This window comes from Echeneis naucrates, chromosome 19 (assembly GCF_900963305.1).
Source record: "Echeneis naucrates chromosome 19, fEcheNa1.1, whole genome shotgun sequence".
NCBI lineage: Eukaryota > Metazoa > Chordata > Actinopteri > Carangiformes > Echeneidae > Echeneis > Echeneis naucrates.
Window position 1 is genome coordinate 1,961,420 of NC_042529.1, and position 20,435 is coordinate 1,981,854.

The 20,435-nt window shown below is 45.2% G+C and overlaps 1 protein-coding gene across 1 annotated transcript in view; it reads right to left on the reverse strand.

Moving 5' to 3' along the window:
* Positions 1–20,416, reverse strand: part of tbkbp1 (TBK1 binding protein 1) — a 32,375-nt gene extending 11,959 nt beyond the window's left edge. The window contains exons 1-4 of the mRNA XM_029527983.1: positions 20,359–20,416; positions 6,693–6,951; positions 3,419–3,544; positions 973–1,077 (exon numbers count right to left, since the gene is read on the reverse strand). Coding sequence (XP_029383843.1) covers positions 973–1,077; positions 3,419–3,544; positions 6,693–6,935 — 474 coding nt within the window. The 5' untranslated portion in view covers positions 6,936–6,951; positions 20,359–20,416. The remainder of the gene's footprint in view (positions 1–972; positions 1,078–3,418; positions 3,545–6,692; positions 6,952–20,358) is intronic.
* Between the last annotated feature and the right edge of the window lie 19 nt (positions 20,417–20,435).

The following is a 20,435-nucleotide window of genomic DNA, read 5'->3' on the forward strand; positions in this document are numbered from 1 at the left end:
TTGTGAATTCTTTTCAGAGCGAATGATCTGGATCTGCCCCAAAATTCAAATGAATTCTTCTCTGGTTCGGTGTGAATGATAAAGCAGAACAGCAGGAACGTGACCACGCGTGCAAACCGTCACAATCACTCATACAGAAATAAAATCTAGACCAAACGACAGGAAGGGGAAAGATGGCCGAGGCCCAGCAGGATGCTGAGGTCAGTCCTCGGCGGGCGGCGGATCCTCGTTCCTTCATCACCCCGACCACACAAAACTGCTGAGTCTGCTCGGCGGGAGCGTCTCAGTGGACTTCGCTCTCATGTGAGATGGTTTATTATCACAGACGGGATCTGGGGAAGACCAGCCAGCCAATCTGTTCAGTTGGAAACTGCATCCACTTTGATGTCTAACCAGTTACAGTAACAGCGTTCGCAAAATGAGATTCTAAGTTTGAAACCGGAGTGACTGATAAAATACAGCTGAACTGTCCCTCTAAAGGGCTACGTGGAGCGCTGAGCATGTTTCATGGTGCTGATTTTCTGTTGAGGGTCCTCAGATGTGTCCGGCTTGTGCAGACCGTTAACACTGAAAAAGCCTTCATGTTTCTTTGTTCTTTATCGACCTCTACAAACTGTAACGGGTATAAAAGCACCTTCAGAGTGAAAACCTTGAAATGAGAGATGCAGTATCTGATTTTCTCATTTCTATCAGGCTGATAAATGTTAAGCAGCATCAGGAGCGATGAGATAGAGATGACTATGAGATGGCTACGACAGAAGATGTGACTCTTCAACCGGCCTGTGAAGGGGACGAGTTTGTCCTCCAGAGGACGAGGACGATGTCACATAAACAGGTGGCAAAGTAATTAGCATTCACTGCTGCTTCGCCATAACAAGGACACAAGTGTGTGTGTTCTTAAGGAACTGAGAACCATGTAGAACGATAAATATGCTGGATGTTGACGAGCGATGATGGAATAATGTTTCTGACCATCTTGTCCAAATCCCTCTGCAGGTTGCTCTTCTCCATGTGAATCTTCTCGTAGGCCTGGATCACATCTTCCAGCTGCTCCTCTCTCTCCTTCCTCTTCTGGAGCTGAGAGCCAAAAAGAAAGAGATGCTGAGAGTGAAGAAAAAGCCTGACACACATTCTCCCAGTTTTAAAACTTCCTTACAAAGATGGAAATATAAAAAACAAAAAAGAACAGGCACACCAAGAACTTCATTGTCACTCATCAAGTACGTCTCTTAAGCAGCAGTTGTGTAACAAAGCAAATTTAGGACACTGAGATCTCGAAGCATCAACACGAACAGCAACGCCTCCTTCATTTTGACAAATGGATAAATGATGATTCCCCTAATATAAGAAATATGACATCCTTGATCTATTCTGCTCACATTCTGACATAATGAGGGGATGAGTATCACTGGATGCCGTACTCACATCTGGGAGCACCGCATTCAGTCGAACGAAGCGATTTTCAAAACGGATGAGGATACAAAGATTTCTTCGTTATTTATTTTTAAACAGAAGAAGCCGTTTGGCTGTATCTGCAGGAGGAAAATGGCACCGAAGTGACGACAGCAGCAAACAAGTGCTCGTTGTCGCTGTAGTCTCGGTGACTGCTGTCAGATGGCTCCTCTGGTCAGAGTGTTTTTGTTTATAATATTCAGAGCTGAGTTGTTCTTTTTGGAGAAAGACGCTTGATGTAACTGCACCGCGGAATGGTAACGACATCAGGGAGGACGAACACATGGGAGGAATCACTGAATACTTTTGGTTCATTTAAAGAAAGCTTTTAGATCACCGCGTTATTAACCAGATTACCAACCGAACCAAGTTCACATTTACAGAAATGTTACATGTAAGCTGTCTCTGCAGGATTGTGTGTCGACTACAGACTATCAGCCGGTCGCACACTGACTCATTAGTTACCGCAGAAGGAAAATGGGCTTTTAAAGCCGAGGTGTTTCTGCTGTAACATCAGGCTGCTGTCAGTGATGTAGTTCTGTGTTCGAGTCGCATCAGGAAGGAGAGCTACATCTTGGATGATTATTTCAGACACGTTCTGACAGCCCCCGGATTGTTTTAGGGCCCTTTAAGGATCTGTTTTCACTCTTAAAACATTGCAGTCTCCTTTTTCTGGTGAGGAAAGCTCCACCGCCCCCATAATTTAAGAACAAGACTTGTGAAATATGTGAAGATATGCAGAAATCCCTCTGTGTATGATACAGTATGTCTTTTGTTTACATCATGCTGTGCCTCTAAAATACTTTAATTCAACAACACATTGAAGCCCCAGCTAAAAATTTGTTAACGCTGAATTTCTTTCTGCACGATGTCGAGTTTTTCAGGCTTACTAGCAGAGTTGCTCTGTGGTAATTCGACTGAAACACATTCATTTAGGAATTTAACCTGTTTTGGGGGCGTGGCCCTAAAATCAGTGATCTGGCGGGTTGTGTTTTGAGATCTTATATCAGTTCATGTTGTGTTTTCCATCTGCTGCAGTGTGGCTACGTATCAGCACTCGTCTCAGATTTATCATCCCGTTGAAAACCCACATGGTGTTTGGTTTGTAGCTTTGGCTGCTGCTCGAGTCAGACAGGATGTGAGCAGTTTCACATGCACACTTTTATCTGCACGTTATGTGAAAATACAGTGATGTTGTTGTTCCCTTAAAACTCCTCTGACACTTTTTGCTTCCAGAAACTATGTCACTTTTCTTTTCATCCTTTTGATAACAGCGGGGGGGGGCTGTCCCTGAGGAGCATGCTCGGTGAGCTGTGGCACATTTCATCAGTCTGAATGGCCGGTGTCAGAGCCCAGTGACCTTGTGTGTCCCGCACTAATCGCTTTCTGCTGCTCCCATAAAACATTTCCTTCCTCTTTCTTGCTCTCTCGCTCTCTTTAGTGCTGCCAGTCTCACCGCTGCCTTCCTGTGTCAGGTCTTTCTCGTCTCCCTTTTTAGTTCAGTGGAGTTCGTGCTGAGGGAAACAAGCCCCAGGGCACTGTGGCTGCTGTCGTGCTCCCTCCATCCTTTTTTGTTTTTGTATTTCAACTAATTTTATTAATGCCAGTTAATCCCAAAACAGGTGAACTCAAGTCACACTGCAGGATCTGTTGTTTACACATTCAGCCAAATATTGGCCAGATTGAGCCTCAGAAATAGAACGGCAGTGTGGAAATCCCACGTCGCGTTCTTCTTAAAAACACCCAATCTCAGTGATTCTGCTTGGGACAGCAGCTTTACTGCTTAATTAGTTCCGGATGTCATTCATCATCATGTCCACCAGGTTTGGCCTCAATTTGCTCTTAATTCATTTAATTCACAGTCAGGGACAGATTTCTGCACTCTGTCGTGAAAAGGCTTTTCTTCCCTTTGCAACAAAATCAATCTGCCCCGCTCTTTGCCGCCGCCTCTCGTCTTGTCTCTCACCTCGTGGGTCAGGACGTTGACTCTCTGCTGCAGGCTGCCGTTCTCTGAGTGCAGCAGCGCCGTCTCTTTGCTCTCGAAGGAGCAGTAGGAGTTGGTGTCCTCCCCGAACTCGCTGATCATTGGGAACTGCAGGAAAAGACGTTGAACAATCGGAAAATAAGACGTGATATTGAAAATGCAGTAAAATCATATAATGAGTGAACCTCTTTTGTTTGTTTAGAGTTTTTGGTCTGTTTACTCACACTGCCCCTTTTTTATTCCTCCTGTATTCTCCAAAATATTTTCTAGATGATTTCACACTGGGATCATTAAAGATTCATTTGGCATCAACTGCAACTTCTGTTTGTCCCAGATATCACTCAGAGAATCAGGTTGTTTTCACTAATGTCATGTTTATCTCTTGAACCAGATTTTATTTTCTCACACTAATCACAGAATTTCCATACCAAGTTGTTTTAACCATACTTTCTAATTTCATCCCACAAAATGACATCTGGGGAGGGAGCATGGCTCAGCTGTTTGACAATCCATTACTTTGGTCAGCCAATACGGACAGATGGACAAACAAACTCTTAAATACTGACTGGACCACGGAGGATTTTAATATTTCTACTCCAAACATGATACGTCAGAACCTGACTATCCGATATTCTGAAAGCTTTCATTTCAGATTAATCAACATTTTTTTGTAATCAAACACCTGAAATGCTGCCACAGAAATAATCCAAATACCAAAGAAGCACTGACTCCAGCCTCTTCAGTGTATTTAAGCCCCTTTAAAGGTGCTTGTTGTGAAGTTTGACTCACGGATGATGTTTCTGGAAAACAACGGTTCAAATAAATAAGATCAGGATACTTGTTGAATTAAAAATTACCAACGGGGAAAGAAACATGATGGGTCATAACCAGCCGGAGTCATATTTCCATTCACTGCCTCTCTGCAAGTGATCATTGGGAGTAGAAAACATGTTAACAAGTATGAAAACATTGAAAATATGCAGAAGTAATTGCATCATATGCAGCTGCGATTAAGGAGATTATGTAAAGTTGATTCCTGAGCTCAGCAATTTGTCTCGCTGCAGCTAAACTAAACTATTGTCAGGAGATGTTACATAACTGCGTGAGCTTCAACCCTAAATGAGCACATTTACATTTGGAGTTCCAACCGTGAGAACGGAAAGCCTTGATTTTCTGTGTGAAGTCATTGCTGCTGATGTAACGTCTATTTGAGGAGCAAACAGCCCTTTTCCATTTAGCAGAACACCACAGTGTGCTCAGTTTAACAGTAAATGTTCACAACGTGGGCAACCCCCCCCCACATGAGGCACCAAGAATTCTCACGCTGAACCAGCGAGCCGCCTCGATTCCCCCTGCGCTCAGAGCAGCAGGAAGCACTTCCAGCTGCATCGTTACAGCAGCTGTGCTCAGAGCTGCAAGCGACACGACATCGGTCCACGGCGCGGTGCGGACGTTTCAGGAGTCAGTATTGTGACACCTGCCTTCTGTGGAGTGATCGTCCTGGACCTGTGCTGTAGTTCACATCCGGACCTGTTCGTCCAAAATTAACTCCTGCCTCTCTGTGAATGGGCCCCAAGTCTCCAAATCTTCTAACAACATGTTAACACCAAATCCTGCAAGGCCGGACGGTGGGTTCAGGTGGGCGGGGCTCAGAGCGGTTGACATCACCTGCTTGGTTGTGACATCACAAAGCTACAGAAGTCCCGACGGCTCAGTTTCTGAATCCATTCTGTGAGCATCCAAAGTCACACTTTATACAACAGGACTGAGCGTCTGATTTTTATTTGGATTTAAAATCAATCCAAATATTTTAGAAGCTTCAGAGTTCATCAGCTGTTGGTGACCATGATGGAGTAACAGCTTGCATCCTTTTTGGAGCCGTTGACTTTAGCATCTCAAGTACACCAGCCTCTTTGATAACTTTTTATTTATTTATTTATTTATTTGGTCATTCTGCGCATTTCGTTCTCTCTACTTGTAAAAATGAAAACAAAAAAAGAAGTGCTAAACTATTGATTCTCCAGCAGTACAGCTTGTTCAGTGTCCTCATGTAACTCCAGTAAAAGTGGGCGACATGAGCGAGAGTAAAGTGTCCACATTACAACCTGATGACCGTATAATTCCTGGAATAAGTAGAACACAGCAGACTGATGATAAGGAGAATATCCAGGAGGGGATTATTTTTGCCCTTAATGCCCCCTTGTTCCTAATTTCACCATTTTCTCCCTTCCTCGCTCTTTACATTTTTATCTCCTTCACCTCCCTCATGTCTCGTTCTCTAGCTCTGCATCCTTTCACCCCTTTAAGCTCTTTCTCATGTTACATCCTCCCACGTTATTTCTTTTTTTGCCCCCCTCCGATTTCTACCATGAAGCTTATGAGCACGAAAACCTCAGCAGATAGTCTCACGTTCGATCGTAAAGTTCCCGTATTTTGCACATTTATTTGAATTGTTGATATCCAGAAGTAGATATCTTCTATTTTCAAGAACCAAAACCCGTCTTGATGTATTTTTGTTTAGCTGATTTAATTTGTGACAGGGCAGCAGAAATATTGTGCTGTTTGTTGTTTTCCAACACCTGAACTCTGATGACCTGCTGAATGAGTCATTTCCCAGCTGACTTCTGGTCACTTCCACCGATACTCTGAGTTTATTGGCAGATTTGTCAGCATCAGCGGGTTTAAACCTGAATAATTGAATCAATGGAGAAATAACAATTACCACTGGGCATCGTGAAGGACATGGGATTGAAATACTGAGAATTTTTCAGAAATGTCCAAAAAAATAAATAAGACAGGAATGTCTGCAAAAAGGCAGACTCTTACTGAAGAGGATTATTTCCTGAATTACATAAACTGCTGCTCCTGCTGATTCAGCCTCTTTTTTTGCTCTTAGAAATGGGACGTTATTATTTAAATATTTTAACATGGGTTGAAACCTCAGCAGCCCTCTGCCCTCCATATTTTTTCTTTGTTTTTTGGAGTCAACTTTTCTTCCCGGCTGCTGCAGGATGAAAACGCACCAGAGCGCTTGCTCCTTTAATCTTTGTGTACAACCAAACGGCCGCAATAAAAATGGAAAGTGCGAAGGCTGAGTGGACAGATCTGTCTACGTCGGAGACTTCCAATAAATCAAAAACAAAACCTGCCTTATCGCTGTCTGACACCAGCGAGGATGAAAACAAGCTGAATGATTAGTTTTCTGTAAAAAAAAAAAAATGCTGTAATGTTTGACATTGAAGTGAAAACTGTTCACCTTGATCTCGTAGATCTTCAGCTTCCTCTTGATGCTGGTGTTCTCTCGCTCCAGACAGGCCAGCCTGGTCTTGATGTCCTGATAGGCCGTAATAAGGGCGAAGTGGGAAGCCGAGTAGACGTCGTCTGGGGGGAGGGGCGAGGGGCGCCACGCCACGCTGCCGCAGCCATCCTCCTTCAGGCCTCCGGCGTCGCCGCCTCCTCCCAGCAGCCCCAGCTCCCCTCCGCCGAACAGAGACTGCATCACTCAGAGCCTGAACCTGAGGACGGAGACAGAGATTGGCTTATTCATTATTAAACCGCTGGATTGTTTCCATTCAATTAAATGTACCTACCAAAAATATCAGCAGTTTATAATTTAGGCGGCGGTGGAGTCCTAAAAACACTGAGCGGGGCGCGACAAACAAAAAAGAACAAAGAGGTTTTGAACTGAAAGCAGTCGGCACACAACGTGTAAAATATTCAACAGCAGAGCAGCTACAGTGAGACGCACCAATTCACCAAGATCCAGCATCCTGGACCGGATCAAGTCTGGGACGTGATATAAACAGTCAGCTAGGAGACAGTGAATTTTATCGCTGCTCTCTTTTACGGTTGAAGTCGAGCCAAACTTCAGAGGCAGGCTGAGTGTAAATCAAAGCAAAGCAGTGAAAGTACATCGGCTGAAAGAGAACTAACCTTTTATCTGTTATACAAGAAAAAGCTCTGCACAAAAAAAACACAACAAATCACGGCGAACTCTTCTAAAAATACAGATTAAAGAAGCTGCAGAGTAATAATTTTATTATTATTTTATTATTATTTTATTATAGCAGCTTTAAAATAAGAGCACAAAAATCAAGGCAGAATATAACAGAAACGAGACGAACAATATACACACAGACACAGTAAAATGGCCAACAAAAGACTCCAAAGACGCACAAAACAAAGTTTTTTCTGTAGAAGCACTCTGGGGCCTTTCATAGCTGACCCTGCCCGCGGGGTCACTGTTTTCTAATCCGGCCGTGCATCATCCTCCTGCTTCCTGTTTCACTGACTTCATGACTCCACTGATGAAACAATCAGGCATCAGAATGAGCACCAGCATGCAAACGCACAACCCGGAGAAAGAAAGAGGTGTGTTTCACAGTTGCTGGTCGGCGCGCTGTAGCTGATATGTTAATCGCGGCCTGATTTCCATACGAGCCCTCTTCGTGCTCTTGTTCCATTTCACTGTACTTAAAAAAAACATGAGATCTGACAGGCCGAGCTTCATGAGTGGCATGATGAACGAGCTGGGCCGCGAGCTGACCACGCTGCAGTGGAGCCAATCGGCCCTGGCCTCCCCCCTCCTCCCCGAGACTCCAGGCGGCGCTGTCTAAAGTGATAAATGGCGCCTGTGATGTCACAGCCCTGTTTGTATTACGCCGCCACAGAGGAGGATGTGCACAAAAGTCATTCCAGACGTAGCTGGGTGCACCAAGAACGGTTTGATTTACGGGTACTGCTGAGGGAGTTACACAACAGCCAGTTGATTTGATGTGTACTGGAATGGACGCCTTCCTGACTCCCAGTGTTGTCTTGTGAGTCAGCGATTGCCTACTGAGCTATTTTCATCAGCTCCCTTCCTCCACGCTGCTGTTTTCCTTGTGTTTCAAGGGAGAGAGAGAGAGAGAGGGAGCAAAGCCTCAGCCAATCTACGGCGTCTTTTCCTCGCTGGTCTACCAGGATGATCCCAAAGCAGTCCCACATGCACACAAACGCACATCTGTGTCTGCGCACATGCAGCCAAAAACACCACAAAGAGGGAAAAGCAATGTTAAAGAAAGAAAAGGTCTGACGACACACATTCAGGTGGACGGTGTCGGTCACCTGCCGGCCGAAGGTGAATATTTACAGTAAGTAGGTTACAGCTGTGTTTGTCCCCGAGGTTCACAGTGTTGTGGGATTCTTTCGTCGTCATTCGTGGTCCCAAAATGACCTCTGAGGGAGGAAGTGGTGGAGCTGCTGCAGAAGGCTGAAGCTGCTGCAGAAGGCTGAAGCCTTCACCTTGTTGGATTCAGGATGCTGACCTTATTTACATAAAGATTCTCAGGAAACGGCCCACCCTGTCCGCCCACATTCAGTGGAAGCTACCATTCAATAATCAATCAATCTGTCATTCAATACGTGCTGTATGGAACTATATTCATATGTGTGTGTGTACCAGGCAGGTCACATGCTCCAGTGAACGCAGCGCAGTGACAGATGTGGGGGGGGGGTCAGTGTTTCTCATTGGCAGCTCAGAAATAAGGAAGCCTCCTTTTGCTCCCTCCCTTCTCTACCCAAAATATCCCTCATCCATCCATCTGCCCCCCCCCCCCCCTCCCCGCTCCATCTGCGGGACCTCAGGGCTCATTTGCTGAGCCTCTCTGGGCCCCCCAGGACGGAGGAAGTGAAGGTGGACACCACCTCCTTGCTTCATTACAGCCATTACAGGCAGAAGCCATACATTACCGGGGCCCACGTGGCGTTTGCTGTTTTCCTCTGAGACTACATCCGCTCTTCTCTTCCTCCATCTCCTCTTCTTTACGTCTACAGACTAAAGCAGCGTTGGCTTTCCAGTTTCAACTCGGAACTCTCTGAACCTCGTTTTGTAAAAGTCACATCAACAATCGGACAAGGTCAGACCTGCTGACATTTTCTAACGCATGGAAGCACATTAGCATCCGCAGCGAGACGAGGCCAAATTAGCGCACAGAGGAAGATGTTGCTTCTTTTCTCTTCTTTCCCCTCATCGGAGAGCTCGGAAAAAAGAAGCCAAAACGTGTGAGTCAGTCAGAACAGGTTCAGCAGAGCCACCCGGGTTTTCATTTTTTAAATCTTGTACCCAAAGATATTTTATGAGGAGATATATTGAGTGTCTGGTTCTAAATGAAGCCATTTAGAAATTAATTTAACTGCAGCGTTCGTTTTTAAATCCATCGCCGATGTAGCCGATAAGACGGCCTCCTTTCTGCGTGTCATCACGCTGCGAATATTTCATGAGAATCGCAGCTCCATCCATAATCATTCTGCCATCTTTGGATGGAGCCGTCGTAAAAGATTTAAATGAGCAGAGCCACGTTTGGGGACCAGAGCTTTGAAAGTCAGGTGAAGTGGAGAATCTGCTTTGATTCAAAGCTGCAGTTCCTTCGTTCTTCTGCGTTAATAAAAACACTCTTTTGACTTACGTATCAAAAGTGTTCATGCTAAAAAGTTTTTGCAGCACGAGCCGACTCCAAAATGGAATTAGCTTTTCAGATGTGACATCTTATCCTGATGTGAGGTAACACTTCATAAAGAAAATAGAAACGTTGCAAACTCTTCCTTTTTTCCCCGGTTTGACAACACGAGAGCTGGAGTTCTTCTGAAGTCTCAGCGGGGTTTCCTGAGACGCGTCAGCGAGAACAAGTCTCCTCCATTTACAAATATTCACAACCCAATCAAATCCCAGCTGGAGCCGTGCAAACCATATATTTGGATCCTACGAGGAGAACAGATGAGCGTTCTGTCTGTTTGTGTCTGCCTGTCAGCTCATCGTGGTTCGCAGTGGACAAGAACCTCTTCGGCTCAGTTCGGCTCAGTTCGGCTCAGTTCTGCTTCTTGTTTTTTGCAGTTTGACTCCATCTTAAAACACAAACTATTATTTTCTCCTCCATGAAGCGTGCGCATGCGCATGCACATGCACAGCGCTCTGTGTGCGACCGGTCCGCTGCGTTTTCCAGCAGGAACAGGATCAGAGGGGGGAACGGGGCGGATTGAATCCCAGCAGAGCCGTCTCATCCTCAGCTCTCCTGCGTCAGGCTCTTCCCGGTGCCCCCCTGTGATCCCCACAGGCAGGACTGTATGTGTGTTTCTGCCCCACGCTCATCCAGCCAAAACCTCCCATAATGCCCTGCCACACCTGTTTCCTCCTTTCATGGCCAACGAGGCCAGAACTGGACGGTACGACGCACGCCGGCAGGTAGTGTGTGTGTGTGTGTGTGTGTTTGTGTGTCAGGTAGGTATCGACGCACTAATCCAACGTACCGGATCCGTATTGATGCTGATTGCCGAGCTCTGGTAATTATTAACTAGGTCAAAAAAAACACGTTTGATCAACATCAAACACAGTTTCTTCATCACAGTGATGAATAAAGAAACAACTAAGAACATGAAAGCGTTCGAAACATCAAGACGTAATTAGGATTATCGTTTTTCAGTTTCATTTTTGTCTTTGAGCCGCATCAGTTTTGGGAACCGGCCTAATAAGTTAAACTCCAACCTGACGTGATGAAACTCGACCATCTGGTTCTCCAGACTGGTTCAAACTAACGCCAAAACATATTAGCAGATATCGTTTGAGTCAGGTACCCTGAGAATTTGTCGTTCTCACCTGCCTGCGTGTGTCAAGTGAAAATGAGGGAAAACCTCCACCGCCTGAATTAGTCAGTCTAATCAATGTAGAGGAGAGGCACCTGTGTGTGTGTGAATTTAGCTCTTGGCATTATTTTTTTTATTTATTTGTGTTAATGTAAGGACTGCTGTAAAAACATACAGAAAATAAACACACTTAAGTGCAGCAGGAAGAAATTTATCGGAATCGACTGTAAGATGTGACTGTTTCCAGGTCACGAGGGGGGTGCTGGAATTTTTTAAATGTTAAAGTCCACCAACAGATTTAAACTCTTGCCTGGTTATATTTACTAAAACCAACAACAGAATAAATGAGCAGTTTTTTGTTTTTGTTTTTTTTTTTTTTGTCAGCAGACTGAAACGTGAGTGAACAGCATAAAGACGTTCAGCCTTGGTTACCTCCAAGACACATGACTTCAGAGCTCCGTGTACTAACACACACTCTACTAAGCATATCCACGGTGTGCACACCCACACCCAGACGTACACACACAAACGCACACTCTCGCAACACAAAGCACTTCTACCGGCTGTCAGTACAAGAGAAAAACACCACCTCTTACAAATGGCGTGCTGTGCCATGCCATACCGCGCCGTGATTCATCATTCGGGAATCAGCAGGCAGGCGGGTGTGTGTTTGTGTGTGTGTGTGTGTGTGTGTGTGTGTTGGTGAGGCAGCTGCCATTGTGGAGATTGATGGCAGGGGCAGAATGGAGACAATGAGCTGTACTGCTGTATTTTTTTTTTTGCCTCCCATTTTCTGTTTTCTCTGACGCTGCTCTCATCTTTCTTTCCAACCGGAGCTGAAGTGAACCGTTAACCCCCCCACCCCAACCCCTCCCTTTTCTTTTTTCTCTCGCCATCCTCGCTTGCTCTGTCGTTCATCCATCTTGGTATACAGCAGCAAAGTTTATCACTGAGTATGTAATTGGGGGGTGGGGGGGCGTCTGTTTTGACTTTGAATGAGAACTTTACCCACTGAAGACATTAATCTCCTCATTATTGCTACAACCAACCAATCCGTCCCCCCCCCACTCTGAAATCCGACTCAAAGGCGAGCTGAGCTGCAGCCCCGAAGCAGAGACCAGAGAGCAGCCAGAGATGGAGAAGATAAGAACGACTCTCTCTCCTTTCCTTTTTCATTCCTCCTCTGCTTCCAGCTGAACCCCCACCGCCTCGTTTTACCAACTTCTCCACACACAACAACTGACACATAGAGCTTACATGCAACACACAAACGCCGCAGCGTGCTGAGTTGGATGACCCATGTGCGCTCCCTTGTTTGTCTCCCAGCTGAAATAAAGCTTGTAATTTGGTCTCAGCTGTTAAAGAGCACATTAAGGAAGCGAGTGTGATTCTTTCTAAACGCACAGTTGGACCGCCAGCAGGATGGAGGGAAAACATGGCTGCTCAGGATGGAAGAGAGATGAGATGAGAAGGCAGGAGAGCAGCGGCGGCGGCGGCTTCAAACAGAGATTCAAAGCTGCACTAATCAACTTTGTCGTCCTCATAACATCGGGTCAGTTGGCTGAGTGTGACGTCCGCAGAGTTATCACCCCCGAGGGGCGCAAAAATGACCTCATGCAGTTTTAAATTTCCATTTCAGGATAAAAAGTTCCCATTTCACCTGAGAAAAACATTTTGAACTTGTAGGAAACATCGTCCAGTTGATTGAAGTCAGGTTTTGTCATGAATTAATAATTTCATATGAGATCATATACAATCTTTTGCTTTCTGGAGCGCCGTGAAGAAGTCAGATTGCATTGGCGTCTATGGGAAATATGGTTTCTGCTGCTTTTTAAAAACCAAGATGGCTGAGGGTAAAACGACAAAGTGGAGGTTTTATATCGACAGATGTGACGGCGATTCTTTTGTCTGATTGTCATCAACTCAACTGACTGACCTGAAAACAAAAAATGATCCGCAGTCACATTTTGTGATATCGTATAAAGTCCAGTGGGCTTCCTCTGAGCGGATTCTCATGTTGGACCAATTAATGTTTGGTAGTGATTACACAGCACGGCTTTGTTGTGGTTCTGTGGTCACAGTTGTTGTGTGTTCATAGCCGGCTGGCGTTGGGTAAAGTGTGTTTAAAGCCTTGAAGTGGGAAACGGCATCAGTGAGATCACACACACACACACACACACACACACACCTCTGTGAGCTTCCGCCTCACGGTAAATTCATACATTAATGTCAGCCAGAGACCTTGACAGCTGCAGCAGCTCGAATCGTTCCACTGCCAGTGGCCCTGACTTGTACTTAACTTTCATTTTTGTCTTGTTTCTCCAGCATCTAAAGTTGTGTGAGCTTCACAAAACATCACATCCTCCTCCGAAGTGTCTGTTCTGCTGTCACGCTCTGACGAAAAGACAGACTGATAGTCAGAGATTCAGTTTTTTTTTGTCTCACACACACAAAAAAAGGAAAAATGCCGGTTTACCAAAGCTGCATGAAATGGAAAAATTACTCAAATGCATCTAGACAATGCTAAAAACTCGTTAATTGTCTATTTATTTATTTTTAGATTTCAATTTCAGCCCAATTGAAGTGAAATTAAATGCTCTTGCGCGTGAAGAGGCTAAGCTGCATCAGAAGCGCCGACATCAAATGCACAGAAGATGAGACAAAGAGCACACGTAACAGACGAACCCACACAGATGCATCATCAGCGGCTTTAGACACACAATGGCTTATTTTAGGAGATAGAGACCCCACCATTACATAAAAAAAGATCTTTATTCCACATCTAAATTATATAAATAATTCAAATCCAATCAGGTCTGACAGAAATGATCTCAACTACTGCAAACTGCAGATGGAGCTGCACAATAATGACAGTTTCTCCAACTCTGACCTCCGTTATTTCATTTAACACGGATCTTTGAGAATCTGCTAAAGACGGAAAACATAGAGTTTTGGCTCCCGCTGCTGATAGACAATCTGAGGCTGCTGATGAATTAATACTGCTGCCTGTTGGATGAGTCCAGAGAGAGGATGACTTCTGAGGGAGACGAAGATCAGAAGGAATACATGATAAACACGAGCGCTGCATCGTGGGAGCAGAGCACGCATGATCGCATGAGCATGAGCATGTGCGTGACGTCAATGGATACATCTCTGCTCAATCCAAGTGTTGTTAAAAATACACACGTGTGCTGTGTGTCCTCTGATTGTGTTGGTGTAGGTTGCCTCTTTGTTGAAAGTCAGCGTCCTGCGTGAAGGACAGAACTGCTCGGCTGACGATGACCTCCCTCTCTCACACATTAAACCCAGCACCCTCACAGAGACTGGAGTGTTACGGGATGAAGGAGGGATCGTGTGTGTGTGTGTGTGTGTGTGTGTGTGTGTGTGTGTGTGTGTGTGTTGGGGTAATCAAAAAACGGCGGAGGGGGTGAGAAACATAGGAAATGTGATGGAGCAGCACCAATGAAGTCTGAGAGAAAATCTGAGCATCACACACACTAATAATAATAAAAAAAATATCAGATATTGTGCCACAAATTCAGCTGAAAGGATTTACTTTTCATTTTCTCTGAAAAAATAATAAAAAGGGATTTTTCCTGCTTTTGTGACAAACAACTTCAATCGTCTCAACATTTTCTGGTGCTGGAGCCAATCCCGCCACATGTGGTGAGGGCGGGGTCACCCGGACGGGTTAATTGTCAATTTGTTAATCGCACTTGGCCAAACAGTGGTTGGGATTATATTTTAGTTAACTGTGCAGCACAAATGTAAATGGTAAATGCTCCCTGAGCTGCAGTGCCACTGGTGCTTTTCTGAAAACTCATCTTTAAATTGTAGTAATTAGTCGGCGGCGGCTCATCGCTCAACTAATTTGAATTTACTGCTCAGTGCGCAGCTAATCCTGCACATGCTGCTGTCGACCCAAAACAGAGAGTTCGGGACTTGGACCTGACTTCGGACTAGGTGAGACAGGTGATTTATGATATAGTGAGCAAGACTTTTCTGTCACCATGTGTGTGTGATTATCCAGCTTTTTTCGACTAAATAAGCCTCAGAGCGGTGAACTGACAGTGGGGATGAAATTAAACCAAAAAGAAAATTCCCCTCAGCCTCACGATTACAAGCCAAAGTCAGTTTACAGATATTTTATCCCTCCAGCAGGTTGGCAGACCTGTTTCTATATAATCCGTACATACGATGGAACGGTTTAAAGAGGATCATCTCTTTGCGTGTCACTCTCTCGCACTCGACGGTTAATGAAGGAGATACGAATGCACCGGCAGTCGGCGGGGAAGGAAGGGAGAAAATTAACAAGGAAAAAACAAAAGAAAAAGAAATGTATCGTAACCAGGTGACCTGCGGGGGTTAGCGACACGCACCACTTGTGGAGGAAAAAGCAAACAACTACAGCAGATCACAGCACAGCTGAGGGGGCGAGCAGGTTCGGCATTTCACTGCCAATTATCTCACACAAACACCGGCACGACGACGTACTTGTTAGGGCATCGAACCCCTACATCCCAGGTCACGTGTGTCACACACAGTATGCATCAACCCCACACTGCTGTCTGCTTTCTGCACTTATCCAACCAATAGATCTTTCACTGCAGCGTTATTAAGAGAGGGTGAGATACATGAGAGGATTATTGTTTCTTTAACCTGAATTGTGAAACGGTTCTTTGTGCTCAGCTCGTCCCTGCCAGGTGTGAAGTCTGGGCAAATATGGTGAGAAAGCATCATCCCCGAGGAGAGTTGCGTAAGACGGCTCAGATGATCAGGGGTGTGAAGCCGCTGTGCGTATTGATCCGCTCCGTTCATCTGGATGTTGGCTTTCAGCATCACGGACAGCAGCCCACGCAGGTCGCGGCGCTTCCTGCCGTGTTGGCGTTTGAGTGAGGCTGGACACACAGACTGAACTGTTTACTGACGCTTTTTGGATGAAAATTAAATTTTTATTTTTACATTTCTAATTCACAACTGAAGTGTTGAGGCAAGTCTGGACAGAAATCATGAGCAGAATTAGCAGCTGGTGTCAATAATAGGAATTATTATTATTTTGTTTATTAATAATTTAGCAGCAGGTCACATCATTCTAGATGTTAAGGCAGCTTGTAAATTTAGTTTCATTTGCATTGGAGCTTCAGCTCAGCTGCTGGGTGTGTTAGAATCAGTCTCTTTTAATATTTTCTCCCTCATAAAACATTTGTAAAGCACTCTGACACATTGCTTCGTGTCTTATGGAGTGAACCTGGGGGATTTCATGATAGCCTGTTAAACGTGTATCACACTGTTCCCATGTTCATGCACAAACACGTCCTTCAGTTTCAGCTGCAGATCTGACAACAAACAACTCATAAATCCTGTACTTTTTTTTTTTTTTTTGTGGTTGCTACATAAAAACACACGCCATCAAAAAGTCATGAATCCAAAGCAGCTGGGTCCTCTCTTACAAAGTCACTGAAGAGAAGAACCAAATAAAATCTGCCTTCAATCTTCTCAGCAAAAGAAAATGAGCAGACAGAGCACAAACAGAATGAAGCGCTTCCTTCCTCAGCGGCCTGGGCTCCCCGCTCCTCAGCGTATTTTCAGCTACATATTTATTGGAAATCTATGCGCTGTGCATGGGCTGTGCTGCAAACACAAAGATTATCTCACAGATGAAATTATTCTTCGTGCACTTGGGAGTCGATCTGATGTCAGTCTGACTCCAGACAGAAGTGGGCCTCCTTTCTTCTGAGAGGCTCGTCCCCGCTCTCTGTATTTTATGTAACATAAGCAGAAGAGCGACGCTACAGCAGCTGCAGAATTTAAATAGCAAACGTTTTCTGAGATGTCAACAATGAGACTTTTCTTACAAAGCGCTTGGTGGGGCATTCTCAGAGTGTGAGTATGTATTTTTAGGCACACCAGAGGGAGCTCAGGCAGTCCAGCAACGAGTGGCGAGCAAGTGGGTAACCTGGTTTCTGTGAGACACAAAAAGAATCGTGTGAATCCCAGGCGGGGACGCAGACTCCAGGCCTGATGTGGACTTTCTGCCTCCTCCTCGAACCAGGATATCTCCTTTTGTCACTCACGTGGTCCTTTCTCTCTTTTTACTATGACTCAACTCCCCGTCGTTTCTTTGCAGCCCCTCCACTTTTAGCTGCTCACACACACACAGACGGACGGACTGTGAATATTACTCTACATTCTGCCTCCACAGTTGGCACGGCGCCTTGACTGGGCGGAAAGAGTGAGTGGTCACATTACACTGCAGTTACATCACATTCCTTCAGTCTCCTAAGCAACCAGGTGTCCTCTAACAACAAAAGCAGCACAACTTACAACACTGTTATGTCACCCTGCGGTTGTCGCGTGGCGTTCAAGGCTCCGTGTCAAACAGAAGCTGCATCTCTCATAACTGCGATGCTTCCGCACCGCTGTGCAAAGACGCTGCGCCGTTTGGTGAAAGTCAGTGGGGTTGCTCTTGAACGCGGGCGGTGGGAGGTGTGAGTTTGTTGTTTGCTCTTGACAGCCGCGAAGCAGGAGTTCAGAAAGAGGTGAGGCTTTTCTTCCCTGAAGAATATGGCAAAGTGAATCATCCAAAGCCAAAAAGGCCTCTGATGGAGAGCAGAGCTGTGGTGCAGGTGGGCCGCCCGTGGCTTTCTCAGAAGCAGCAGAAAGCAGGGAATGAGCGTTCGCTCCCTGGGCCCACAGATATAACACCACAGTTATATAAAAACAAGAATACACTAAATGACGCCAAAATGATGTGACTGAAAACGTTTCCTTTCATTGTGCAGTTACTTTTGATCAGATCGAGCAGGATCATAAAACGTTATTAGTCCTGTGGGAGCACATTTCTATTTCCTTCTTCTTTCCAAGAGTTGGAAAAGAAGAAGCACCAAAGCTGCAGGCAGGAAACTGCTAGTTTAGCTTAGCATAAAGACAAGACGACCAAGAGACCAGCTGAGCAGCTATGTCGCTAGAAAAATCCCTCATTTCATCAAGTCAAGTCAGTTCTTCATACGGCACCGGACCACAGACACGATCTCCAACTTTCCAGATGAAGCACACAGCACATGAAGCGAAATGATGACACCCAGAAATGTAGAAAAAACATAAACCTGAGCTCCAGGGTTCACACAGACGGGCAGCAACATAAAAGTGTGTGTGTGTGTGTGTGTGTTTGTGTGTTTGTGCTCTTGCCTTCAGGGCTTTAACCTTGTTATCTCCTGAAGGTGGTGGAGGAAAAAGCCTCAGAGCTTTTGTCTCCTGAAATTATCAAAGCTTTTATTAAGCGTAACGGCTCGCCGCCTTCATCCTGATAAGTGAAATGTGTCTCCTGGACTTAAATCTGCTGCCTGATGGGCCGTTGTGTGTTTACGGTTTTGTCTTCGGTGAGCCAGAGGACATATTGTGGTTAATTGGATTTGGGTACTCGCTGTATTGAACATAATTTTGGGTTAGAGTCTCAGTCGCAGAGTCATGAACAGTTAGCACTTTCACCCTGGATGACGATTGTTAGCAAAGTTTTGATTTGGCAAATGTCAAAACACGTGATGCGTTTTTTATTCAAGAGCCAGACAGAAATGGAAAAGTCTGCTGTAGGATCCATTTGGAGGTTAGGAGCAGAGCGCTCGCCCCATCCCTCTCTCTCTCCTCTGTTGCCCCTTTCCTTCACCTTTTGTGCCCCTTAAAAGCTGTCTATGAATATTCCATCAGGCAGCAGAGCCGCCGCGCTCCCTCTTCGTTTGGTGATTCAGTCTGTAAGTAGCTTACATAAAGGTCCATTTTCATGTATATGAACATAATCATAGCATAAGTGTGTAGATTCACACAGAGAGCAGACCCAGAGGCGGGAAACAGTATGACAAAGTGGCAAAGACATCGGAGGGAAATGGAATAGGCTTTGCATAAATTAGCTATTAGCTATTAGCAGGATTCTCGGTGGGTGGGTGCGTGCGGATTGGGTGTGAGGATACTGTGCAGAGAGATAAATGACCTCATATTCTCCTGTCTGAGGCGGGAACGGAGGTGCTCTGTGGAAAATACAGCATCATCGGGAGCAGAGCAGGTTACAAATGGAACCTCAGGCTGCACTGCTGACTTCGATTCTTAATGTAATTAACTGAAAGGACGACATAAACAGCAGCCAACCAGTGAGAGCAGCAGCTCCGTAAGTCGGGTTAGATCTGACCAAAGATCTAATGAGACGCAGGAAAAGAAGACAGGAAAATATTAATCAATGATCTGATGACGACGTGTGACATAAAAGGGAGAATTCACCAAAAAACAAGAAAACTAAACAGCAGTTGATTGGACTGAAGCTAAAAAGAATAAGGAAGACTGATCTTTGAACATATTCTCTCCCTAATTGGCCTCGCAGCTCCAAATACGACCTATTTGGAGCTCACCTGAGCTCCATCAGGGCCAAAACATCCCAAGGAAACATCCCCATCGAGTCCTGACGCCAAACTAAACCACAAATCAGAGCGATTGGTACGACATCCCGTCTTCAGCGGAGGATTTTTTTTTTTAGATGGGATGATTTCAAGCCTGGCTCTGAGAAGACCTTGTTGGCTAAGAAAGATGAAGACAATTATATTTTTTGTTCAGAGAACAGCGTGTTCTCTTCAGCGCTCTCAGCAACCTGACAGCTTCTGTTCTCAGAGTCAGTCTGACAGGACGCTCAGGTTTCAGGGACAGAAACATCGTCTGTCCTCACAGCAGAAATGACAGGAGTCTGTTTCAGTGCCAGAAACTTCAGTCAGCGCATTTAACAGCAAGAAATTCCTTTTTGTGTGACTTACTGCTCCTTTCTGTCAACAGCTGCTTTGTTCCAAACCTCCACCTCAGCATCAGAGGTTTTGACAGAGAGCCGGTCCGTCAGGCTGCAGCGTGAGGCGTTTAAGGCCAACAAGCACGACGAGGAAAAGAACAAAACAATGAGCTTTGCAGCTGACGGGAATTAATGAACGTCATCAGCAGCATGTTTGAAAGGAGAACACAGCGAACAACAAGAAAAAGCTGATTTACATTTGATTAGTAGAAAAACTGTGGCAGTAAAAAAACAAGTGATGATGCAGTGTTCAGACAACAATGTGGAAATGTCATCGTTTTAATGGCCTGTCTGATAATACCGTATATTGTGTGACTTTGTGCGTTGGCACGTTGAGTGTCATTGTCATCCAGCAGCTTCAGCTCTTCAGCTGCACGTTAATTCAGTCAGCGGAGGAAAAACAAAGTGCTGATGTTCTCAGTCTGATTGCGACAGAAACTGCCCCACCGCCAACTCTCCACGCAAAGACGCACAAACACCCTACCTGCTCGAGTGCAAGGTCAGCTTCGCACAACGCAGCTCCAAAAACACACAAATGAGACGATGAGTTGAAGGTTGTGT